General features: G+C 46.8%; 1 protein-coding gene across 1 annotated transcript in view; it reads left to right on the top strand.

Moving 5' to 3' along the window:
* Nucleotides 1-16,575, top strand: part of col27a1b (collagen, type XXVII, alpha 1b) — a 610,967-nt gene that overhangs the window by 268,034 nt on the left and 326,358 nt on the right. Inside the window, exons 19-21 of the mRNA XM_078227545.1 lie at nt 1,389-1,433; nt 7,000-7,053; nt 15,143-15,187. Coding sequence (XP_078083671.1) covers nt 1,389-1,433; nt 7,000-7,053; nt 15,143-15,187 — 144 coding nt within the window. The remainder of the gene's footprint in view (nt 1-1,388; nt 1,434-6,999; nt 7,054-15,142; nt 15,188-16,575) is intronic.

The following is a 16,575-nucleotide window of genomic DNA, read 5'->3' as shown; positions in this document are numbered from 1 at the left end:
GAATGTAGTGTTACAGTCATAGCTAGGGTGTCGAGAAAGATCAACTTAATATGGAAGGGAAATTAGTGATATATTTTCTGCCATGATAAAGAATAAAAGTTAAATAATGCACCATGAAAATCTCTGAGGCTTTTATTTTCACAGTTCCGGAATTCTAAATGTGATGATGATCTAACGGTGCAGAAACATCAGTGAATCAGGAGTTTAAAAGTTTCATACGATTGATCTTTTCCTGCATTTTTGGGCTGGAATTATCCGGCTGTTCACTGTTCACGCTGGTGGGATTTTCCAGTCCCGCGTCAGCGCACCCCCCGCCCTGCGGCTTTCCCGCCGGCGTGGGGTGACATCAAAGGGAATTCCCAGTGACAGCGGCGGGACCAGAGAATCCCACCGCTAGCGAACAACGCGCCACCTCTCGCCAGCGGGTAACACGCGGCTGGGGGGGCCGGAGAATCTCCACCCGCGGTGTAGATCGAGCTCCAAATGCATCTCTAATTCTCGTCACGCGCTGTGGACGGGGTTTTCCAGCCGTGTTGTCCCCGGAACCGGAAAATCCCACCCGAGGTCAATGAACCTTTGCATGGTCCGCCCCTCGCCCGCTACAATTCCCGCAGCGGGCGGGACAGGAAAATTCGCCCCATCAAATTTCAGTTATACTTCAGCGATATTAATAAACTGTTCCTTGTTTCACTCAAAGAACAGTCACGTCAGTATTAGCACGCCGGAAAAGCAAGATACTTTATTGAGATTATACTTCATTGCAGAGTTTCAGTGGCGTAGGAAAATAATTTTGAGATGGCAATGCTATAAATCGCAGCATGGGACAAAAAGAGCTAAGATTCAGCCTGTGTTGATACAATAACACACACACACAAAGGCTGTAATTCAGTAAAAGTTTGAGGTTTGTTTGGATTGAGATCAATGTCATTCCGGACCTTTATTTACAGGATTAAACCTCGCAGCGATTCTGCTAACAGAAACATCCGTGGGACACAGGTCCATTATTTTATTTGGGATTCTTACACCGGTCCGATTCCAACTTGCCACCAGCTATCCCGACCCGAAAGCAGCGCCGGCTCCTGCGGTGCTTACAGTTATCTCTTTCACTGAAGGATCGCTGTAATCCCACTGGTCGAGTGGAGGAAATCAGGGCTGCGTGTAACTGTGGGCCACTGCGGCGGGACAACAAGCAGGTCTCTGTTCCAGTGCTGAGTGTACGTGGCTGGGCTCCATTCATTTGGCCCCTTGTAGATGGGAGCTGCAGATTGCACAGGCCAGGGAGGGGAACTGGATCTTCCGCCTTCAGCCTGCACTTTAATAGATCTAGCCACTTTCAAACACGTATTTGTTCAGGAAAGAGCCAATAATCTTTTGATCTTTGCTTCCAGGGAGATTTGGGAGCCCCAGGACCTCCTGGCGTCCGTGGATTGGTTGTAAGTGTCAAACATTCCTTAGCCGTTCCAATGCCGCTTTTATCGCCTTCAGTTACACTGCTCTCTGCATTCGGTTCTATCGTAAATGTATACCTGGAAATATTACAAACTTGGAGAATAATACAGTCAGAAAAATTGCATGAATGTTACATTTATACTCTGCTTCCAAATGCTAGAATGAAAACTGAACATTAAAATCATCATGTTTATTAGATAGCAGCAAGAATTCTCCGGCCTCACCCGCGACTGGGATTCTCCAGTCCCGCTGCGCTGAGCGGTGAGCTGAGTGCCAAATTCTCCGTTCTCGCTCGCAGTGGCAGCAGGGCCATGAACGGCCGGAGAATTCCAGACAATATTTATTCATTACTGCTCAACAAAACTTGTTACTTAAGTTCTCAGGGCACGGTGACACAGTGGTTAGCACTGCTGCCTCACAGCGCCAGGGACCCGGGTTCAATTGCCGGCTTGGGCCACTCTCTGTGTGGAGTTTGCACATTCTCCCCGTGTCTGCGTGGGTTTCCTCTGGGTGCTCCGGTTTCCTCCCACAGTCCGAAAGACGCACTGGTCAGGTGCATTGGCCGTGCTAAATTCTCCCTCAGTGTACCCGAACAGGCGCCGGAATGTGGCGACTAGGGGATTTTCACAGTAGCTTCATTGCAGTGTTAATGTCAGCCTTACTTGTGACACTGATAAATAAACTTTTTGGGGCAGCCACGGTGGCACAGTGGTGAGCACTGTTGCCTCACAGCGCCAGGGACCCGGGTTTGAATACCAACTTGGGTCACTGTCTGTGTGCAGTTTGCACATTCTCCCCGTGTCTGCGTGGGTTTTCTCCGGATGCTCCGATTTCCTCCCACACTCTGAAAGATGTGCTGGTTAGGGTGCATTGGCCTGAACAGGCGCCGGAGTGTGGCGACTAGGGGAATTTCACAGTAGCTTCATTGCAGTGTTAATGTAAGCCTTACTTGTGACACGAATTAATAAACTTAGGATTTTTTTTTTACTCGCTAAAGCCTAATAATGCTTTAGTCTTGAAATATCATTGGCCTCTTTCTACTGGTGACCTCAGAATTGTCATAAGCAGCCAAGCTTCACACAGACAGTCACCCGAGGCCAGAATCAAACGCGGGTTCCTGGCGCTGTGAGGCAGCAGCAGTAACCACTGTGCCATCCTGCCTGCCATTAATTCTAATTGGAAAATAGCACTGTGAGCATTCATAGCGACACTCTAGTGCTAAATCTTAGATGACAGCAACTCAGAACCTATAATTTTGAAATGTTATATCATTGCTGTCACTTCTGTTAGTGTCCTTAATTCCCTCGGAACAGAATATTGATAAAGCAAGCAACAATTATCTGATTTTCTTTTCATTATCTCCAGCTGGTTCTGTTTAGGGTTCTTCAGAAAGTATAATTATAGCCAACACTACTCACTCATATGCATAATTATGTTTTTAGACCTGAAGAAATAAACTGCTGTACACAAGACATCTTTTACACCCAGGTTAACAGAAGTGCAGCAGTTTTTTTCGAATTATCGCAGTTTAGCTTTGGTTATATAAGCCCTCACAAGGCTAATGGCAAAATGCTTAAATAGTAACTTCATCACGGAGAGATTTTTTTTCTCAAACAATTGTAAAAGTTTAAAGTTTATTTATTAGCGTCACGAGTAGGCTTACATTAGCACTGCAATGAAGTTACCGTGAAAATCCCCCAGTCACCGCACTCAGGCGCCTGTTCGGGTACACTGAGGGAGAATTTAGCACGGTCAGTGCACCCTAACCAGCACGTCTTTCAGATTGTGGGAGGAAACCGGAGCACCCGGAGGAAACCCACGCAGACACGGGAAGAACGTGCAAACTCCGCTCAGTCACCCAAGGCCAGAATTGAACCCAGATCCCTTGCGCTAACCACTGTGCCACCCTTAACGCAAATTGAATCTTTTGTGAATAAAGTTTAAAGTTTATTTTTTGGTGTCACAAGTCGGCTTACATTAACACTGCAATGAAGTTACTCTGAAAATCCCCGAGTCACCACACTCTGGCGCCTGTTCGGGTACACTGAGGGAGAATTTAGCACGGCCAATGCACCCTAACCAGCACGACTTTCGGACTGTGGGAGAAAACCGGAGTACCTGGAGGAAACCCACGCAGACATGGGGAGAACATGCAAACTCCACGCAGACAGTGATCCAAGCCGGGAATCGAACCCAGGTCCCTGGCTGCGAGAGAGCAGGCAACTGTGCCACCGTGCTACTCAATAGATATGTTGGAGACTGTTTGGTCTAATTTAGCACCTAAAATGAGTGAGGGAACAGGACCCAAATCTTGTGGGAGGGTTAATGCTCATTCTGACTCTCAGCAATTTGGATAATTGGAATTATAGTTAAGTTCAGACGGAAAGCCTGGCTATATATATACAAATTGGGTTCACATGATCCAATTGAGCCCAATCTCCCTGTTAAATGCCCCGCTTCAATGTTTGCCTGGAGGGTAGAATGGAGGCCTGGTTCAAGTTAAATGCAGAGCGTTAAAATTTAAAGATCTGGCACACTGGGAAACACATCTGGTTGTGCGCAATGAAATTTTACAGCGAACCTTGGTTCACCGCCAGCACTATTTTGCTCTCTACCCGTGTTGCCATTGTCAGTTCATTTATCCACTCACAAACCCTGGATGGGACACGCTGGAGGTGCCCGCAGCTGGCGGTGTCTAAAGGGGTCTGGCACATATTTTTATTGTGGTTTCTTGTGCGCTTTGCGTCCTTTAAGGCTTCCAATATTTGTCATTATAGGTGATAAAAACATAGAAACTAGAAGCAGGAGGAGGCCATTCGGCCCTTCGAGCCTGCTCCGCCATTCATCTTGATCATGGCTGATCATCAAATTCAGTATCCTGTTCCCCCCCTTCCCCCCCATATCCCTCGATCCCTTTAGCCCCAAGAGCGATATCTAATTTCTTCTTGAAATCACACAATGCTTTGGCCTCAAATACTTTCTGAGGTAGTGAATTCCACACATTCACTATTCTCTGGGACAGCATGGTGGCACAGTGGTCAACACATCTGCCTCACAGTGCCAGGGACCGGGTTCGATACCTGGCTTAGCTCTCTGCCTGTGTGAAGTCCGCATGTTCTCCCCCGGGTGCTCCAGTTTCCTCCCACACTCCAAAGACGTGCTGGTTGGGTGCATTGGCCATGCTAAATTCTCCCTCAGTGTACCCGAACAGGCGCCGGAGTGTGGTGACTGGAGGATTTTCACAGTAACTTCATTGCAGTGTTAATGTAAGCTTAATTGTAACACTAATAAATTTTTTTAAAACTCTGGGTGAAGAAATTTCTCCTCACCTCTGTTCTAAAAGATTTAGTAAGAAGTTTAACAACACCAGGTTAAAGTCCAACAGGTTTATTTGGTAGCAAAAGCCACACACTTTTGTGGCTTTTGCTACCAAATAAACCTGTTGGACTTTAACCTGGTGTTGTTAAACTTCTTACTGTGTTTACCCCAGTCCAACACCGGCATCTCCACATCCTAAAAGATTTAGAACAGGCAGCACGGTAGCACAGTGGTTAGCACTGCTGCCTCACAGCACCAGGGACCCGGGTTCAATTCCAGCTTTGGGTCACTGTCTGTGTGGAGTTTGCACATTCTCCCCGTGTCTGCGTGGGTTTCCTCCGGGTGCTCCGGTTTCCTCCCACAGTCCAAAGATGTGCGGATTAGGTAGATTGGCCATATTAATTTGACCCTTAGTGCCAGGGGATTAGCAGGGTAAATAGGTGGGGTTGCAGGGATAGGGCCAGGGTGGGATTGGCACTCGGAGCAGACTCGATGGGCCGAATAGCCTTCTTCTGCACTGTAGGGAGTCTATGATTCTCTGTCAACACTTGGCCCATAGCCTTGAATGTTATGATGTGCCAAGTGCCAGGTACTTTTTAAAGGATGTGAGGCAACCCGCCTCTACCACCCTCCCAGACAGCGCATTCCAGACCGTCACCACCCTCTGAGTAAAATGGTTTTTCCTCACATCCCCCCTAAACCTCCCACCCCTCACCTTGAACCTATATCCCCTCGTGACTGACCCTTCAACTAAGGGAGCAGCTGCTCCCTATCTACTCTGTCCATGCTCTTCATAACCTTGAACACCTCGATCAGGTCACCCCCTCAGTCTTCTCTGCTGCAGAGAAAACAACCCAAGCCCATCCAGCCTCTCTTCGTAACTAAATGTTCCATCCCAGGCAACATCCTGGTGAATCTCCTCTGCACCCCACCCCCCTCCAGAGCAGTATGAATAAAACTCACTACACACCTGTAACCTGGGTGTCATCTCTGCATAGATCCAAAATATACAATGTACAACAGTGCCCTTTCTCCCACTGACATAGACACAAACAAATTCAGGCAGAGGAGTGATAATCTGGTAATCTGGTAATGACCTTAGTGGGTGATATTCATCCAACCGTCAGAAGCTTCAAATTTTAGCGTTGGAAGCTATTTTTCAATGTGGGTTTTAAGGAGCATTAATTTAGCCCAATTGGCAATTTAGAAGTTCACAGGAAAACCACGAAACATAATTGCTCGATGGTGTGATGAGAGTAAAGCGCTTTCATTCAAAGAGTCAGAGAATTCCCTACAGTGCAGAAGGAGGCCATTCAGCCCATCGAGTCTGCACTGACCACAGTCCCACCCAGGCCCTCTTTTTGTAACCCCATGTATTTACCTTGCTAGTTCCCCTGACACTAAGGGGCAATTTAACATGGCCAATCCACCTAACCAGCACATCTTTGGATTGTGGGAGGAAAACGGAGCACCCGGAGGAAACCCACGCAGACACGGGGAGAACGTGCAGACTCTGCACAGACAGTGACTCAAGGCCAGAATTGAACCCGGGTCCCTGGCGCTGTGAGGCAGCAGTGCTAACCACTGTGCCGCCCCGAAATGTTGGAAATGGAAGCTTCATGTTGCTGCAGAACTGGTAACAAGCTCTTGTGGCGTGCTATCAGAAAAGCTTTGTATTCATGCTGCCATGTAGTGGGATCACGGAAACCATACACTGCTTCGAACCATAGAATGCCTACTGTGCAGAAGGAGGTCATTCGGCCCATCAAGTCCGCACTGACTCTCTGACAGAGTATCTTACCCATGCCCTCTCTCCCGCCCTATCCTCATAACCCTACACATTCGCCATGGCTAATCCATCTAAGCTACACATCTTGGGACATTAAGGGACAATTTAGCAAGGCCAATCCACCTAACCCGCACATCTTTTGGGCTGTGGGAGGAAACCGGAGCACCCGGAGGAAACCCACGCAGACACGGGGAGAACGTGCAGACTCCACACAGACAGTAACCCATGGCCAGAATTGAACCCTGGGTCCCTGGCGCTGTGAGGCAGCAGTGCTAAACCACTGTGCTGTCCTGCATGTAGGAAGATGTAGAAATTCCATTTCCCAGTAGAACTGGAGGAACTGTTCACATTGAATGTTTTTATTTTGCGTGGCTGCTTTGCTCGGTGTTGGTAAATGCCAGTACAAGCTGGAGACTTTAACTAACTCTTTCCTGTTCCGGCAGGGTGACATGGGGCTTCTGGGGAAGATGGGTTTGCCTGGACAGCGTGGACCAAAGGTGAGCTGGATTATCCCAACCCTTCTATTGTTACGAATCAAACCCTCTGTTGGATTATGTTGCTAGCCCAAGGGCTGAAATTTCCCCCGTCAATTACTTTGGCAAAAAGAGTTGCAATCTTTTCTGTAAAGCTATTAACACACTAGTAGGTCGTATCAAACAGCGTGTTCCTTGGTTTGGTCATTACAGTCAGAGTACAGACCGTACTTAACCAGCCAGTGCTTTACAAAACCCAATATTAAACCTCTACAGTTAGGTGTGATTCTGCAATCGGGCAGCACTTGCTGAACAATCCTGAGTGTGCTGATGGATTCACGAACAACCATTTTAAAATAATCAGTTAAGCTCGTAATGTGGCTCATTTACACTTGCTGGAAGTGGCGTACATTCATACACATGCACCATTTCCCTGCAAAAGAGAAAGATTATGTTCAAACCTTGTGCCTTTTTTGATTTGCAGGTGTGCAGGTTAGGTTAGGTTGATTGGCCAAGCTAAACAAATTGCCCTTAGTGTCCTGGGATGCGTAGGTTAGAGGGACTAGTGGGTAAATATGTAGGTATATGGGGGTAGGGCCTGGGTGGGAGTGTGGTCGGTGCAGACTCGATGGGCCGAATGGCCTCTTTCTGCGCTGTCGGGTTTCTAAGATTCTAAGATTTACCCAGAAGCTTGGGGAACCTATTATTTTCCATTGCTTTCTCCATGGCAACGCTTCAGCCAAACAGATTTGACTTGCCAACCAGTCGGCACCCTTTTATCCTTTTGAATAAATTGTTGGGATCATTTGAAATTTGGTATTCCTGCATTTGTCCTGATGAGTGCAAAATGAAAAGCTTCGACAACATGTCTCTTTTCAGCAGTATTAATCGGTTAAAGTTAAAATAGAAGCTTTCTTTCTGGGAAAAAAGTGTGGGGGGTGAATGCTGGTGAATCTTTCAATGTAAATAACAAATAGAAATAGAATCCCTACAGTGCAGAAGGAAGCCATTCGGCCCATCGAGTCTGCACCGACCACAATCCCACCCAGGCCCTATCCCCGTAACCCCACATATTGACCCCGCTAATCCCTCTAACCTACGCATCCCGGTACACTAAGGTGCAATTTAGCATGGCCAATTAACCCGCACATCTTTGGACTTTGAGTGGAACCCGGAGCACCCGGAGGAAACCCACGCAGACACGGGGAGAATGTGCAAACTCCACACAGACAGTGACCCGAGCCGGGAATCGAACCCGGATCCCTGGAGCTGTGAGGCAGCAGTGCTAACCCACTGTGCCACCGTGCCGCCCACAATATTAAGAATAAATTAGAAAATTTAAAACTTTTGACTATTTTATGACGATAACAAACTTGTTTTTACATAGTGCCAATAACATAGTAAAACATTCACAGGAGCGTGACAAAGCAAAGTCAGACACCCAGCCACCTACAGTGATATTAGGGCAGGTGGCTAAAAACTTCTAAGGAACGTCCTAAAGGAGGAAGGTGAGATGGAGATGTTTAGGGAGGAAGTTCCGGAGCTTGTGGGTGGAAGAATTAGATGAGCGCAGATATCTCGCAGGGTTGTGGAACTGGAAGAGATGACAGAGATAGGGAGAGCCATGGAGAGATTTCAAAACAAGCACGGGAATTTTAAAATCAAGGCTGACATATGTCAGCGAGCAAAGGGATGAAAGTTGCTGCTGTTGTATAATTACGCTCAGAATTTTAGGAATTCTGACCATGTGTGTTTTTAAAATTAATGTTTCAAAGTCTAAAGATTTGCAGGTTAGGTGAATTGGCCAGGCTAACCTGCTACTGTCAATCTTAAAGTTTATTTATTAGTGTGGGCTTAGATTAACACTGCAATGAAGTTACTGTGAAAATCCCCAGTCGCCACAATCCGGTGCCTGTTCGGGTACACTGAGGGAGAATTTAGCACGGCCAATGAACCTAATCAGCACATCTTTAGGCTGTGGGAGGAAACCGGAGCACCCGGAGGAAACCCACGCAGACACGGGGAGAATGTGCAGACTCTGCACAGACAGTCACCCAAGCTGGGAATTGATCCCGGGTCCCTGGTGCTGTAAGGCAGCAGTGCTAACCATTGTGCCACCGTGCTGCCCAAGCTTCTAAACTGCAGAGAATATAGGCCCACTTTACTCGGTCTCTCACTACCGGACAACTTGGGACAGTACGGTGGCACAGTGGTTAGCACTGCTGCCTCACAGCGCCAGGGACCCAGGTTCAATTCTGGCCTCAGTCACTGTCTGTGTAGAGTTTTGCACATTCTCCCCGTGTCTGCGTGGGTTCCCTCCGGGTGCTTTGGTTTCCTCCCACAGTCCAAAGATGTGCGGGTTAGGTGAATTGGCCATGCTAAATTGCCCATTAGTGCCCCAAGATATGTAGGTTAGGGGATGATTGGGGTAAATATATGGCGATGGGGTGGGCCTGTGTAAGATGCTCTTTCGTAGAGTCAGTGTAGACTCGATGGGCTGAATGGCCTCCTTCTGCACTTGTAGGGATACGATGATTCAATATTTAACACAATAAATACATTGGAAATGATTAATACAGATATTAAACCCTGCACATTGTGTAATATGAAAGCTAAAGACACATATTCAGTACCTGCATTATGTCATCTCCCTCTGTAATCTATGATATATATATTTAAGGTCTGTTGCCAAAACACAGCTTGTAGCGAGAACCAAAAATAACTCCGTTTGTTTGAAAACCTTCGGAAAAAATACACATCCAAAATTTGGGAAAATGTGCTACGGATACATGTTGGCACACTGAGGAAGCTAGTCTGGTGGATTTTTTGTTACCGTGGCAACATGGTGGCACAGTGGTTAGCGCTGCTGCCTCTCAGCACCAAGGACCTGGATTCCATTCCCGGCTTGGGTCACTGTCTGTGTGGAGTTTGCAGGTTCTCCCCGTGTCTGCATGGGTTTCCTCCAGGTGCTCCGGTTTCCTCCCACAGTCCGAAAGATGTGCTGGTTAGGGTGCATTGGCTGTGCTAAATTCTCCCTCAGTGTACCTGAACAGGCGCCAGAGTGTGGCGACTAAGGGATTTTCAAGGAAACTTCATTGCAGTGTTAATTTAAGCCTACTTGTGACACTAATAAATAAACTTTAAACTTAAACTTAAACTTGACTAGGTAGACAAAGGGGTTGTTTTCCCAGGCTGAGATTCTATGAGTGTACCCCAACAGGTTCCATAGTGTGATGACTGGGGGGATTTTCGCAGTAACTTCATTGCTGTGTTAATCTAAGCCGACTTGTGACACTAATAAATAAACTGTAAACTTTAACACTGTAGGGAAGATACGCATTATATCAGAGGAGCTGCAAGTACATGGTATTTTGTGTAAAGCATCTTCTGAAATCCCACAGTCTGAAAGGCGTGCTGGTTAGGTGAATTGACCATGCTAAATTTTCCCTCAGTGTACCCGGAGTGTGGCGAGTAGGGGGTTTTCACAGTAACTTCATTGCAGTGTTAATGTAAGCCTTACTTGTGACACTAATAAATAAATTTTAACTTTAACTTTATCATTCATTGTTGTGCACACTATAAGGTGATGTTAATTACAACCAAGGATGGATACCTTTTAATTTTGATCCAACCGCCTTTTCTTGGGGTTCACAGCAGTGCAGCCATTCAAGTGGTTTAAGATTTGAGCTACGTTTTATGTACACCACCATTGAAAGAGTAACCATTCACTCCTCCACAATGTTCCGCTGACCACTGAGTATAAATGCCACAGCTCAGTTTTCTGCAGACATTTCTGTTCTTTCTCAGCCAAGTGTCAGATATAAACAAAGCTCGTGCCCCGTGTCAGGGAAGCCTCCAAATCAAACTCCTAAAAATTTCACAAATAGAGTTTCTGGTTCAACCATTTTTAACAAGAGCATCAACGTGAGTATGAAGTGATTCCTTATTTTGTACCCGTGAAGGACTTTTACTGCCTTCCCACTGGAGTTCAATAAACCTTTTTTTTAAGCTGCGTAAAAATAATGAAAAAGAACAGACAAATAAAAAGCGGCTCAGTTAGAATCATCATCGAATCCCTACAGTGCAGGAAGAGGCCATTCGGCCCATCGAGTCTGCACCGGCCACAATCCCACCCAGGCCCAATCCCCATAACTCCATGCATTTACCCTAGCTAGTCCCCCTGGCACTAAGGGGCAATTTAGCATGGCCAATCCACCTAGCCCGCACATCTTTGGACTGTGAGAGGAAACCAGAGCACCCGGAGGAAACCCACGCAGACACGGGGAGAACGTGCAGACTCCGCACAAACAGTGACCCGAGCCGGGAATCAAATCCGGGTCCCTGGCGCCGTGAGGCAGCAGTGCTAACCACTGTGCCGCCGTGCCGCCTTGTCGCATGATGTATGCGATACAATTTCGGTAAAGCATGAAGGAACCTTGTGTAACAGAAACAGAAAGTGCTGCAAACTCTGGGCAGTACATGTGGAGAGAGAAGCAGAGTTAACGGCCAAAGTCGAAATTGAAGTTTATTTGTTAGTGTCACAAGTAAGGCTTACATTAACACTGCAATGAAGTTACTGTGAAAATCCCTTAGTTGCCACATTCCGGCGCCTATTCGGGTACACTGACGGAGAATTTAGCACAGCCAAGGCACCTAACCAGCACGTCTTTCAGACTGTGGGAGGAAACCGGAGCACCCGTAGGAAACCCACGCAGACATGGAGAGAATGTGCAAACTCCACACAGACAGTGACCCAAGCTGGGAATCGAACCCGGGTCCCTGGCGCTGAGAAGCAGCAGTGCTAACCACTGTGCCATCCCTGATCAAACCATTTCAATCTCTCATTGTAACATAGAATCTAGAAGCAGGAGGAGGCCATTCGACCCTTCGAGCCTGTTCCGTCATTCATTATGATCATGGCTGATCATTGAATTCAATATCTTGATCCCCCTTTCCTCCCTTATCCCTCGATCCCTTTAGCCCCAAGAGCTATATCTAATTTCTTCTTGAAATCGGACAACGGTTTGGCCTCAACTACTTTCTGTGGGAGTGAATTCCACACATTCACCACCCTCTGGGTGAAGAAATTTCTCCTCATCTCAGTTCTAAAAGGTTATCCTTAAACTATGACCCCTAATTCTGGACTACCCCACCATTGGGGACACTCTTTCTGAATCTACCCTGTCTAATCCTGTTAGAATTTTATATGTTTCTATGAGATCCCCTCTCATTCTTCTAAACTCCCGTGAATATAATCCTAACTGACTTAGTCTCTCCTCATATGACAGACATACCATCCCAGGAATCAGCCTGGTAAACATTCACTGTACCCCCTTATAGCAAGGACATCCTTCCTCAGATAAGAACACCAAGGCATGGTGGCACGGTGACCAACATTGCTGCCTCACAGAGCCAGGGACCCGGGTTCGATTCCTGGCTTGGGTCACTGTCTGTGTGGAGTTTGCACATTCTCCCCGTGTCTGCATGGGTTTCCTCCGGGTGCTCTGGTTTCCTCCCACAGTCCAAAGATGTGCCGATTAGGTGAATTGGCCATGCCAAATTCTCCCTCAGTGTACCCGAACGGGCGCTGGAGTGTGGCGACTCGGGGATTTTCACAGTAACTTAATTGCAGTGTTAATGTAAGCCTACTTGTGACATTAACAAATAAACTTTAACTTCAGTACTCCTGGTGTGGCCTCACCAATGCCCAATACAATTGCAGCAAAACATCCCTATCCCTGTCTCCAATCCTCTCGCTATGAAGGCCAACATACCATTTGCCTTCTTTACTGCCTGCTGTACCTGCGCGCTTACTTTCAGCGACTGATGGACGAGGACTCCAAGGTCTCGTTAAGGATCCATCTCTTTCAGTTTTCACCCATTGAAGTAATAATCTGCTTTCCTATTATTGCCAGCAAAGTGGATAACCACATATTTATAATTCATCCTCATCTACATTCTGCAATGCTCCTACAATCTTCCCTGACCCCCTGATGGGCTGGTTCCGGATTTTGTCCTTTATCATTCCACACATCCAGCTCATTAATATCCAGTCTTTGTTCTTCTCTTCTGGATGTGGTCCGAGTTTCGGCACTTTATAAGGAGATCGGTCTCACAACTGTCCTGCAGATTCTTCCTCTCAATTCCAGCAATAGCTTCCTATCATGGTACACTCCCCTGGACCTCTTTCAATTACTCCAACCACAGCTATTCCCTTCCTTCATCTCCAATTTCCAAAAATTCATATACTGCCACTGATTTGATGTGATCTATCATTGTCACATGTATTAGCAAACAGTGAAAAGTATTGTTTCTTGCGCGTTATACAGACAAAGCATACTGTCCATAGAGAAGGAAAGGAGAGGGTGCAGAACGTAGTGTTACCATCATAGCTAGGGTGTAGAGAAAGATCAACTTAGTGCGAGGTAGGTCCATTCAAAGGTCTGACAGCAGCAGGGAAGAAGCTGTTCTTGAGTCGGTTGCTGACCCCAGACGCTGGAAACCACTCACTATCTCCACGGCTTCACCCAGACTCTTTCCACCTTCTCTCCGATCCTCTTCCCCAGACTCAAGTTGCCCAGAATTTAGTTTTTTCTTCAACTGGTCTTCAAATCCTCGTCTTCCAGTGCATTTCTCCAGATATCCGGTTGTTTTCTAATCATCCCCACCACATGGGATCAAAGGTTATGGGGAGAAAGCGAGGATTAGGCTATTGAGTTGGATGATGAGCCATGATCGTGATGAATGGCGGAGCAGGCTCGAAGGGCCGAATGGCCTCCTCCTGCTCCCATCTTCAATGTTTCTGTGTTTCTATAGCTCAGTGTCATCTGCAAGCATCTATCTATTGGTTGAATGACATTAGGGTTGATTTTCTGCCAAGCATCATACACTGTAACGGGAGATTCACAGAGAATTCAGTGAACACCGGTAACCCTAAGTTTCTGAACAAAGAACAAAGAACAATACAGCACAGGAACAGGCCCTTCGGCCCTCCAAGCCCGCGCCGCTCCCCGGTCCAGGATTGAATCCTGAATCCAGGATCCCCGCCCAATGTAAGAGGTAAGAGGCTGGGAATTCAGAGGCGGGTAACTCACCTCTCAACTCCCCAAAGCCTACCTACCGTCCAGAAAGCTCCAATCAGGTGTATGGTATTCTTGACTTGCCTGGGTGAGTGTAGCTCCAACAACACTCAGTAACCTTGACATCATCCAGGACAAAACAAGCCATCCACCACCTTCATCACTCTCTCCCTCCACCACCCAAACACAGCGGCAGCGGTCTGTACCTTCTACAAGACGAACTGCAGCAACTTACCATAAGAACTAGGAGCAGGAGTCGGCCATCTGGCCCCTCGAGCCTGCTCCTCCATTCAATAAGATCATGGCTGATCTTTTCATGGACTCAGCTCCACTTACCCGCCCGCTCACCATAACCCTTAATCCCTTTGCTATACAAAAATGTATCTATCTTTGCCTTAAAAACATTCAACGAGGTAGCCTCAACTGCTTCACTGGGCAGGGAATTCCACAGATTCACAACCCTTTGTGTGAAAAAGTTCCTCCTCAACTCAGTCCTAAATCTGCTTCCCCTTATTTTGAGGCCATGCCCCCTAGTTCTAGTTTCACCCGCCAGTGGAAACAACCAAAGCTCCCTTGAAAGTGCCGTCCAAACCTCTGACTCTCCCATTTGGAAGGACAAGGGCAGCAGATGTCTGGGAACACCACCACCTGAAAACTCCCCTCCGAGACACTCACCACCCTGACTGGAACTATATTGCCATTCCTTCACTGTCGCTGGGTCAAAATTCCAGAACTCCCTTCCTAACAGCACTGTGGGTGTACCTACACCACATGGACTGCAGCGGTTCAGGAAGGCAGCTCACCACCACCTTCTCAAGGGGCAATTGGGGATGGGCAATAAATGCTGGCCCAGCATGCTCACATCTTCATGAATGGACTAAATAGAAAACTGGGGCAGGTCATCGGGAAACTCAATCTCATCTCATTTTCTATTTTACTTATTCGTACCTTTAACAATGATCATATTCAGGAGCCTGGTATCTGCGTGCCTCCAGTACGTATATGTTTAGTAATCTATCTGCTTGTATTCCTAGGGGCTGATTGGAAATCGTGGAGAACCAGGACTGAAAGGTGATAAGGTGATCTGAATACCTCCTTATTGCACTGTGATGTGTGATCTTAATACTTTCTTCCAGCACTTAAATTTAATATTTCCTTTTGCATCGTGACATTACATTAACCTTTTCAAAGCACTGTGTCTATTATTGTACAGTGAAAACCTCCGACTGCACTGTATTAGTAAAGCACCTCCTTATCACAGAGTATGTTGCACTAAGTTAGAAAAACCACCTTCATATTAACACTGACTCGAGCATGGAGTGAAATCCTTCATCTGTGATTTAGTTTTCACACTTCTCAGCACTAAGTTTCGTAACCTTTTAGGAAGCGTTATTTAATATCCTTTATATGGGGGAATTTTCCCATCCCGCCACGGGGCGGGACACGGGCCATGCAAAGGTCCATTGATCTCGGGCGGGTTTTTTCCAGCATTGGGGCGAGCGTAGCCGGAAAATCCACGGCACGGTGGCACAGTGGTTAGCACTGCTACCTCACAGCGCCAGAGACCCAGGTTCGATTCTGGCCTTTGGATCACTGTCTGTGTGGAGTTTGCACGTTCTCCCCGTGTCTGCATGGGTTTCCTCCGGGTGCTCTGGTTTCCTCCTACACTCCAAAGATGTGTGGGGGAGGTTGATTGGCCATGCTAAATTGCCCCTTAGTGTCAGGCGGATTAGGGGGGATTACGGGGATGGGACCTGGGTGGGATTGTTGTCGGTGCAGGCTCGATGGGCCAAATGGCCTCCTTTTGCACTGTAGGATACTATGATTCATGACAATGCCACTATGCCACCACCTCCCTAAATATACATACACTATTGATATATTTTAAAGGTAAAATTTATTGATTAATGTCACAAGTAAGGCTTACATTAACACTGCAATGAAGTTGCTGTGAAAATCCCCTAGTTGCTGCACTCTGCTGCCTGTTTGGGTACACAGAGGGAGAATTTAGCACGGCCAATGCACCCTAACCAGCATGTCTTTCGGACTGTGGGAGGAAACCGGAGCACCCGGATGAAACCCACGCAGACACGGGGAGAACGTGCAGACTCCACACAGACAATGACCCAAGCCGGGAATCGAACCCAGGCCCCTGGCGCTGTGAGGCAGCAGTGCTAACCGCTGTGATGCACCCATTTATTAAAATGTTATCGATATAAATATATATATGTAGTTATCACTAAATGGGCAAGATTAATCATGGATCTTCCTCACAATCTTTCTCCTCACACTCATTTAAATTCTTGCTTCTTTAATATGATTATTGACTGTGCTTTATACGCTATTCCTTTCGATAAGTGCGCATCTCTGTTTTAATTTATTTCAGGCACAGTAATTTCTATTCAAGTGATCTATGTCACATTGCTTTCCCTGTAACTGTTTATCTAAATAACCACACTTACTATTT

The sequence above is a fragment of the Mustelus asterias genome, chromosome 13, assembly GCF_964213995.1.
Source record: "Mustelus asterias chromosome 13, sMusAst1.hap1.1, whole genome shotgun sequence".
Lineage (NCBI taxonomy): Eukaryota > Metazoa > Chordata > Chondrichthyes > Carcharhiniformes > Triakidae > Mustelus > Mustelus asterias.
Note: the sequence above shows the minus strand (reverse complement) of the source record. Positions and strands in the feature narration are given on the sequence as shown.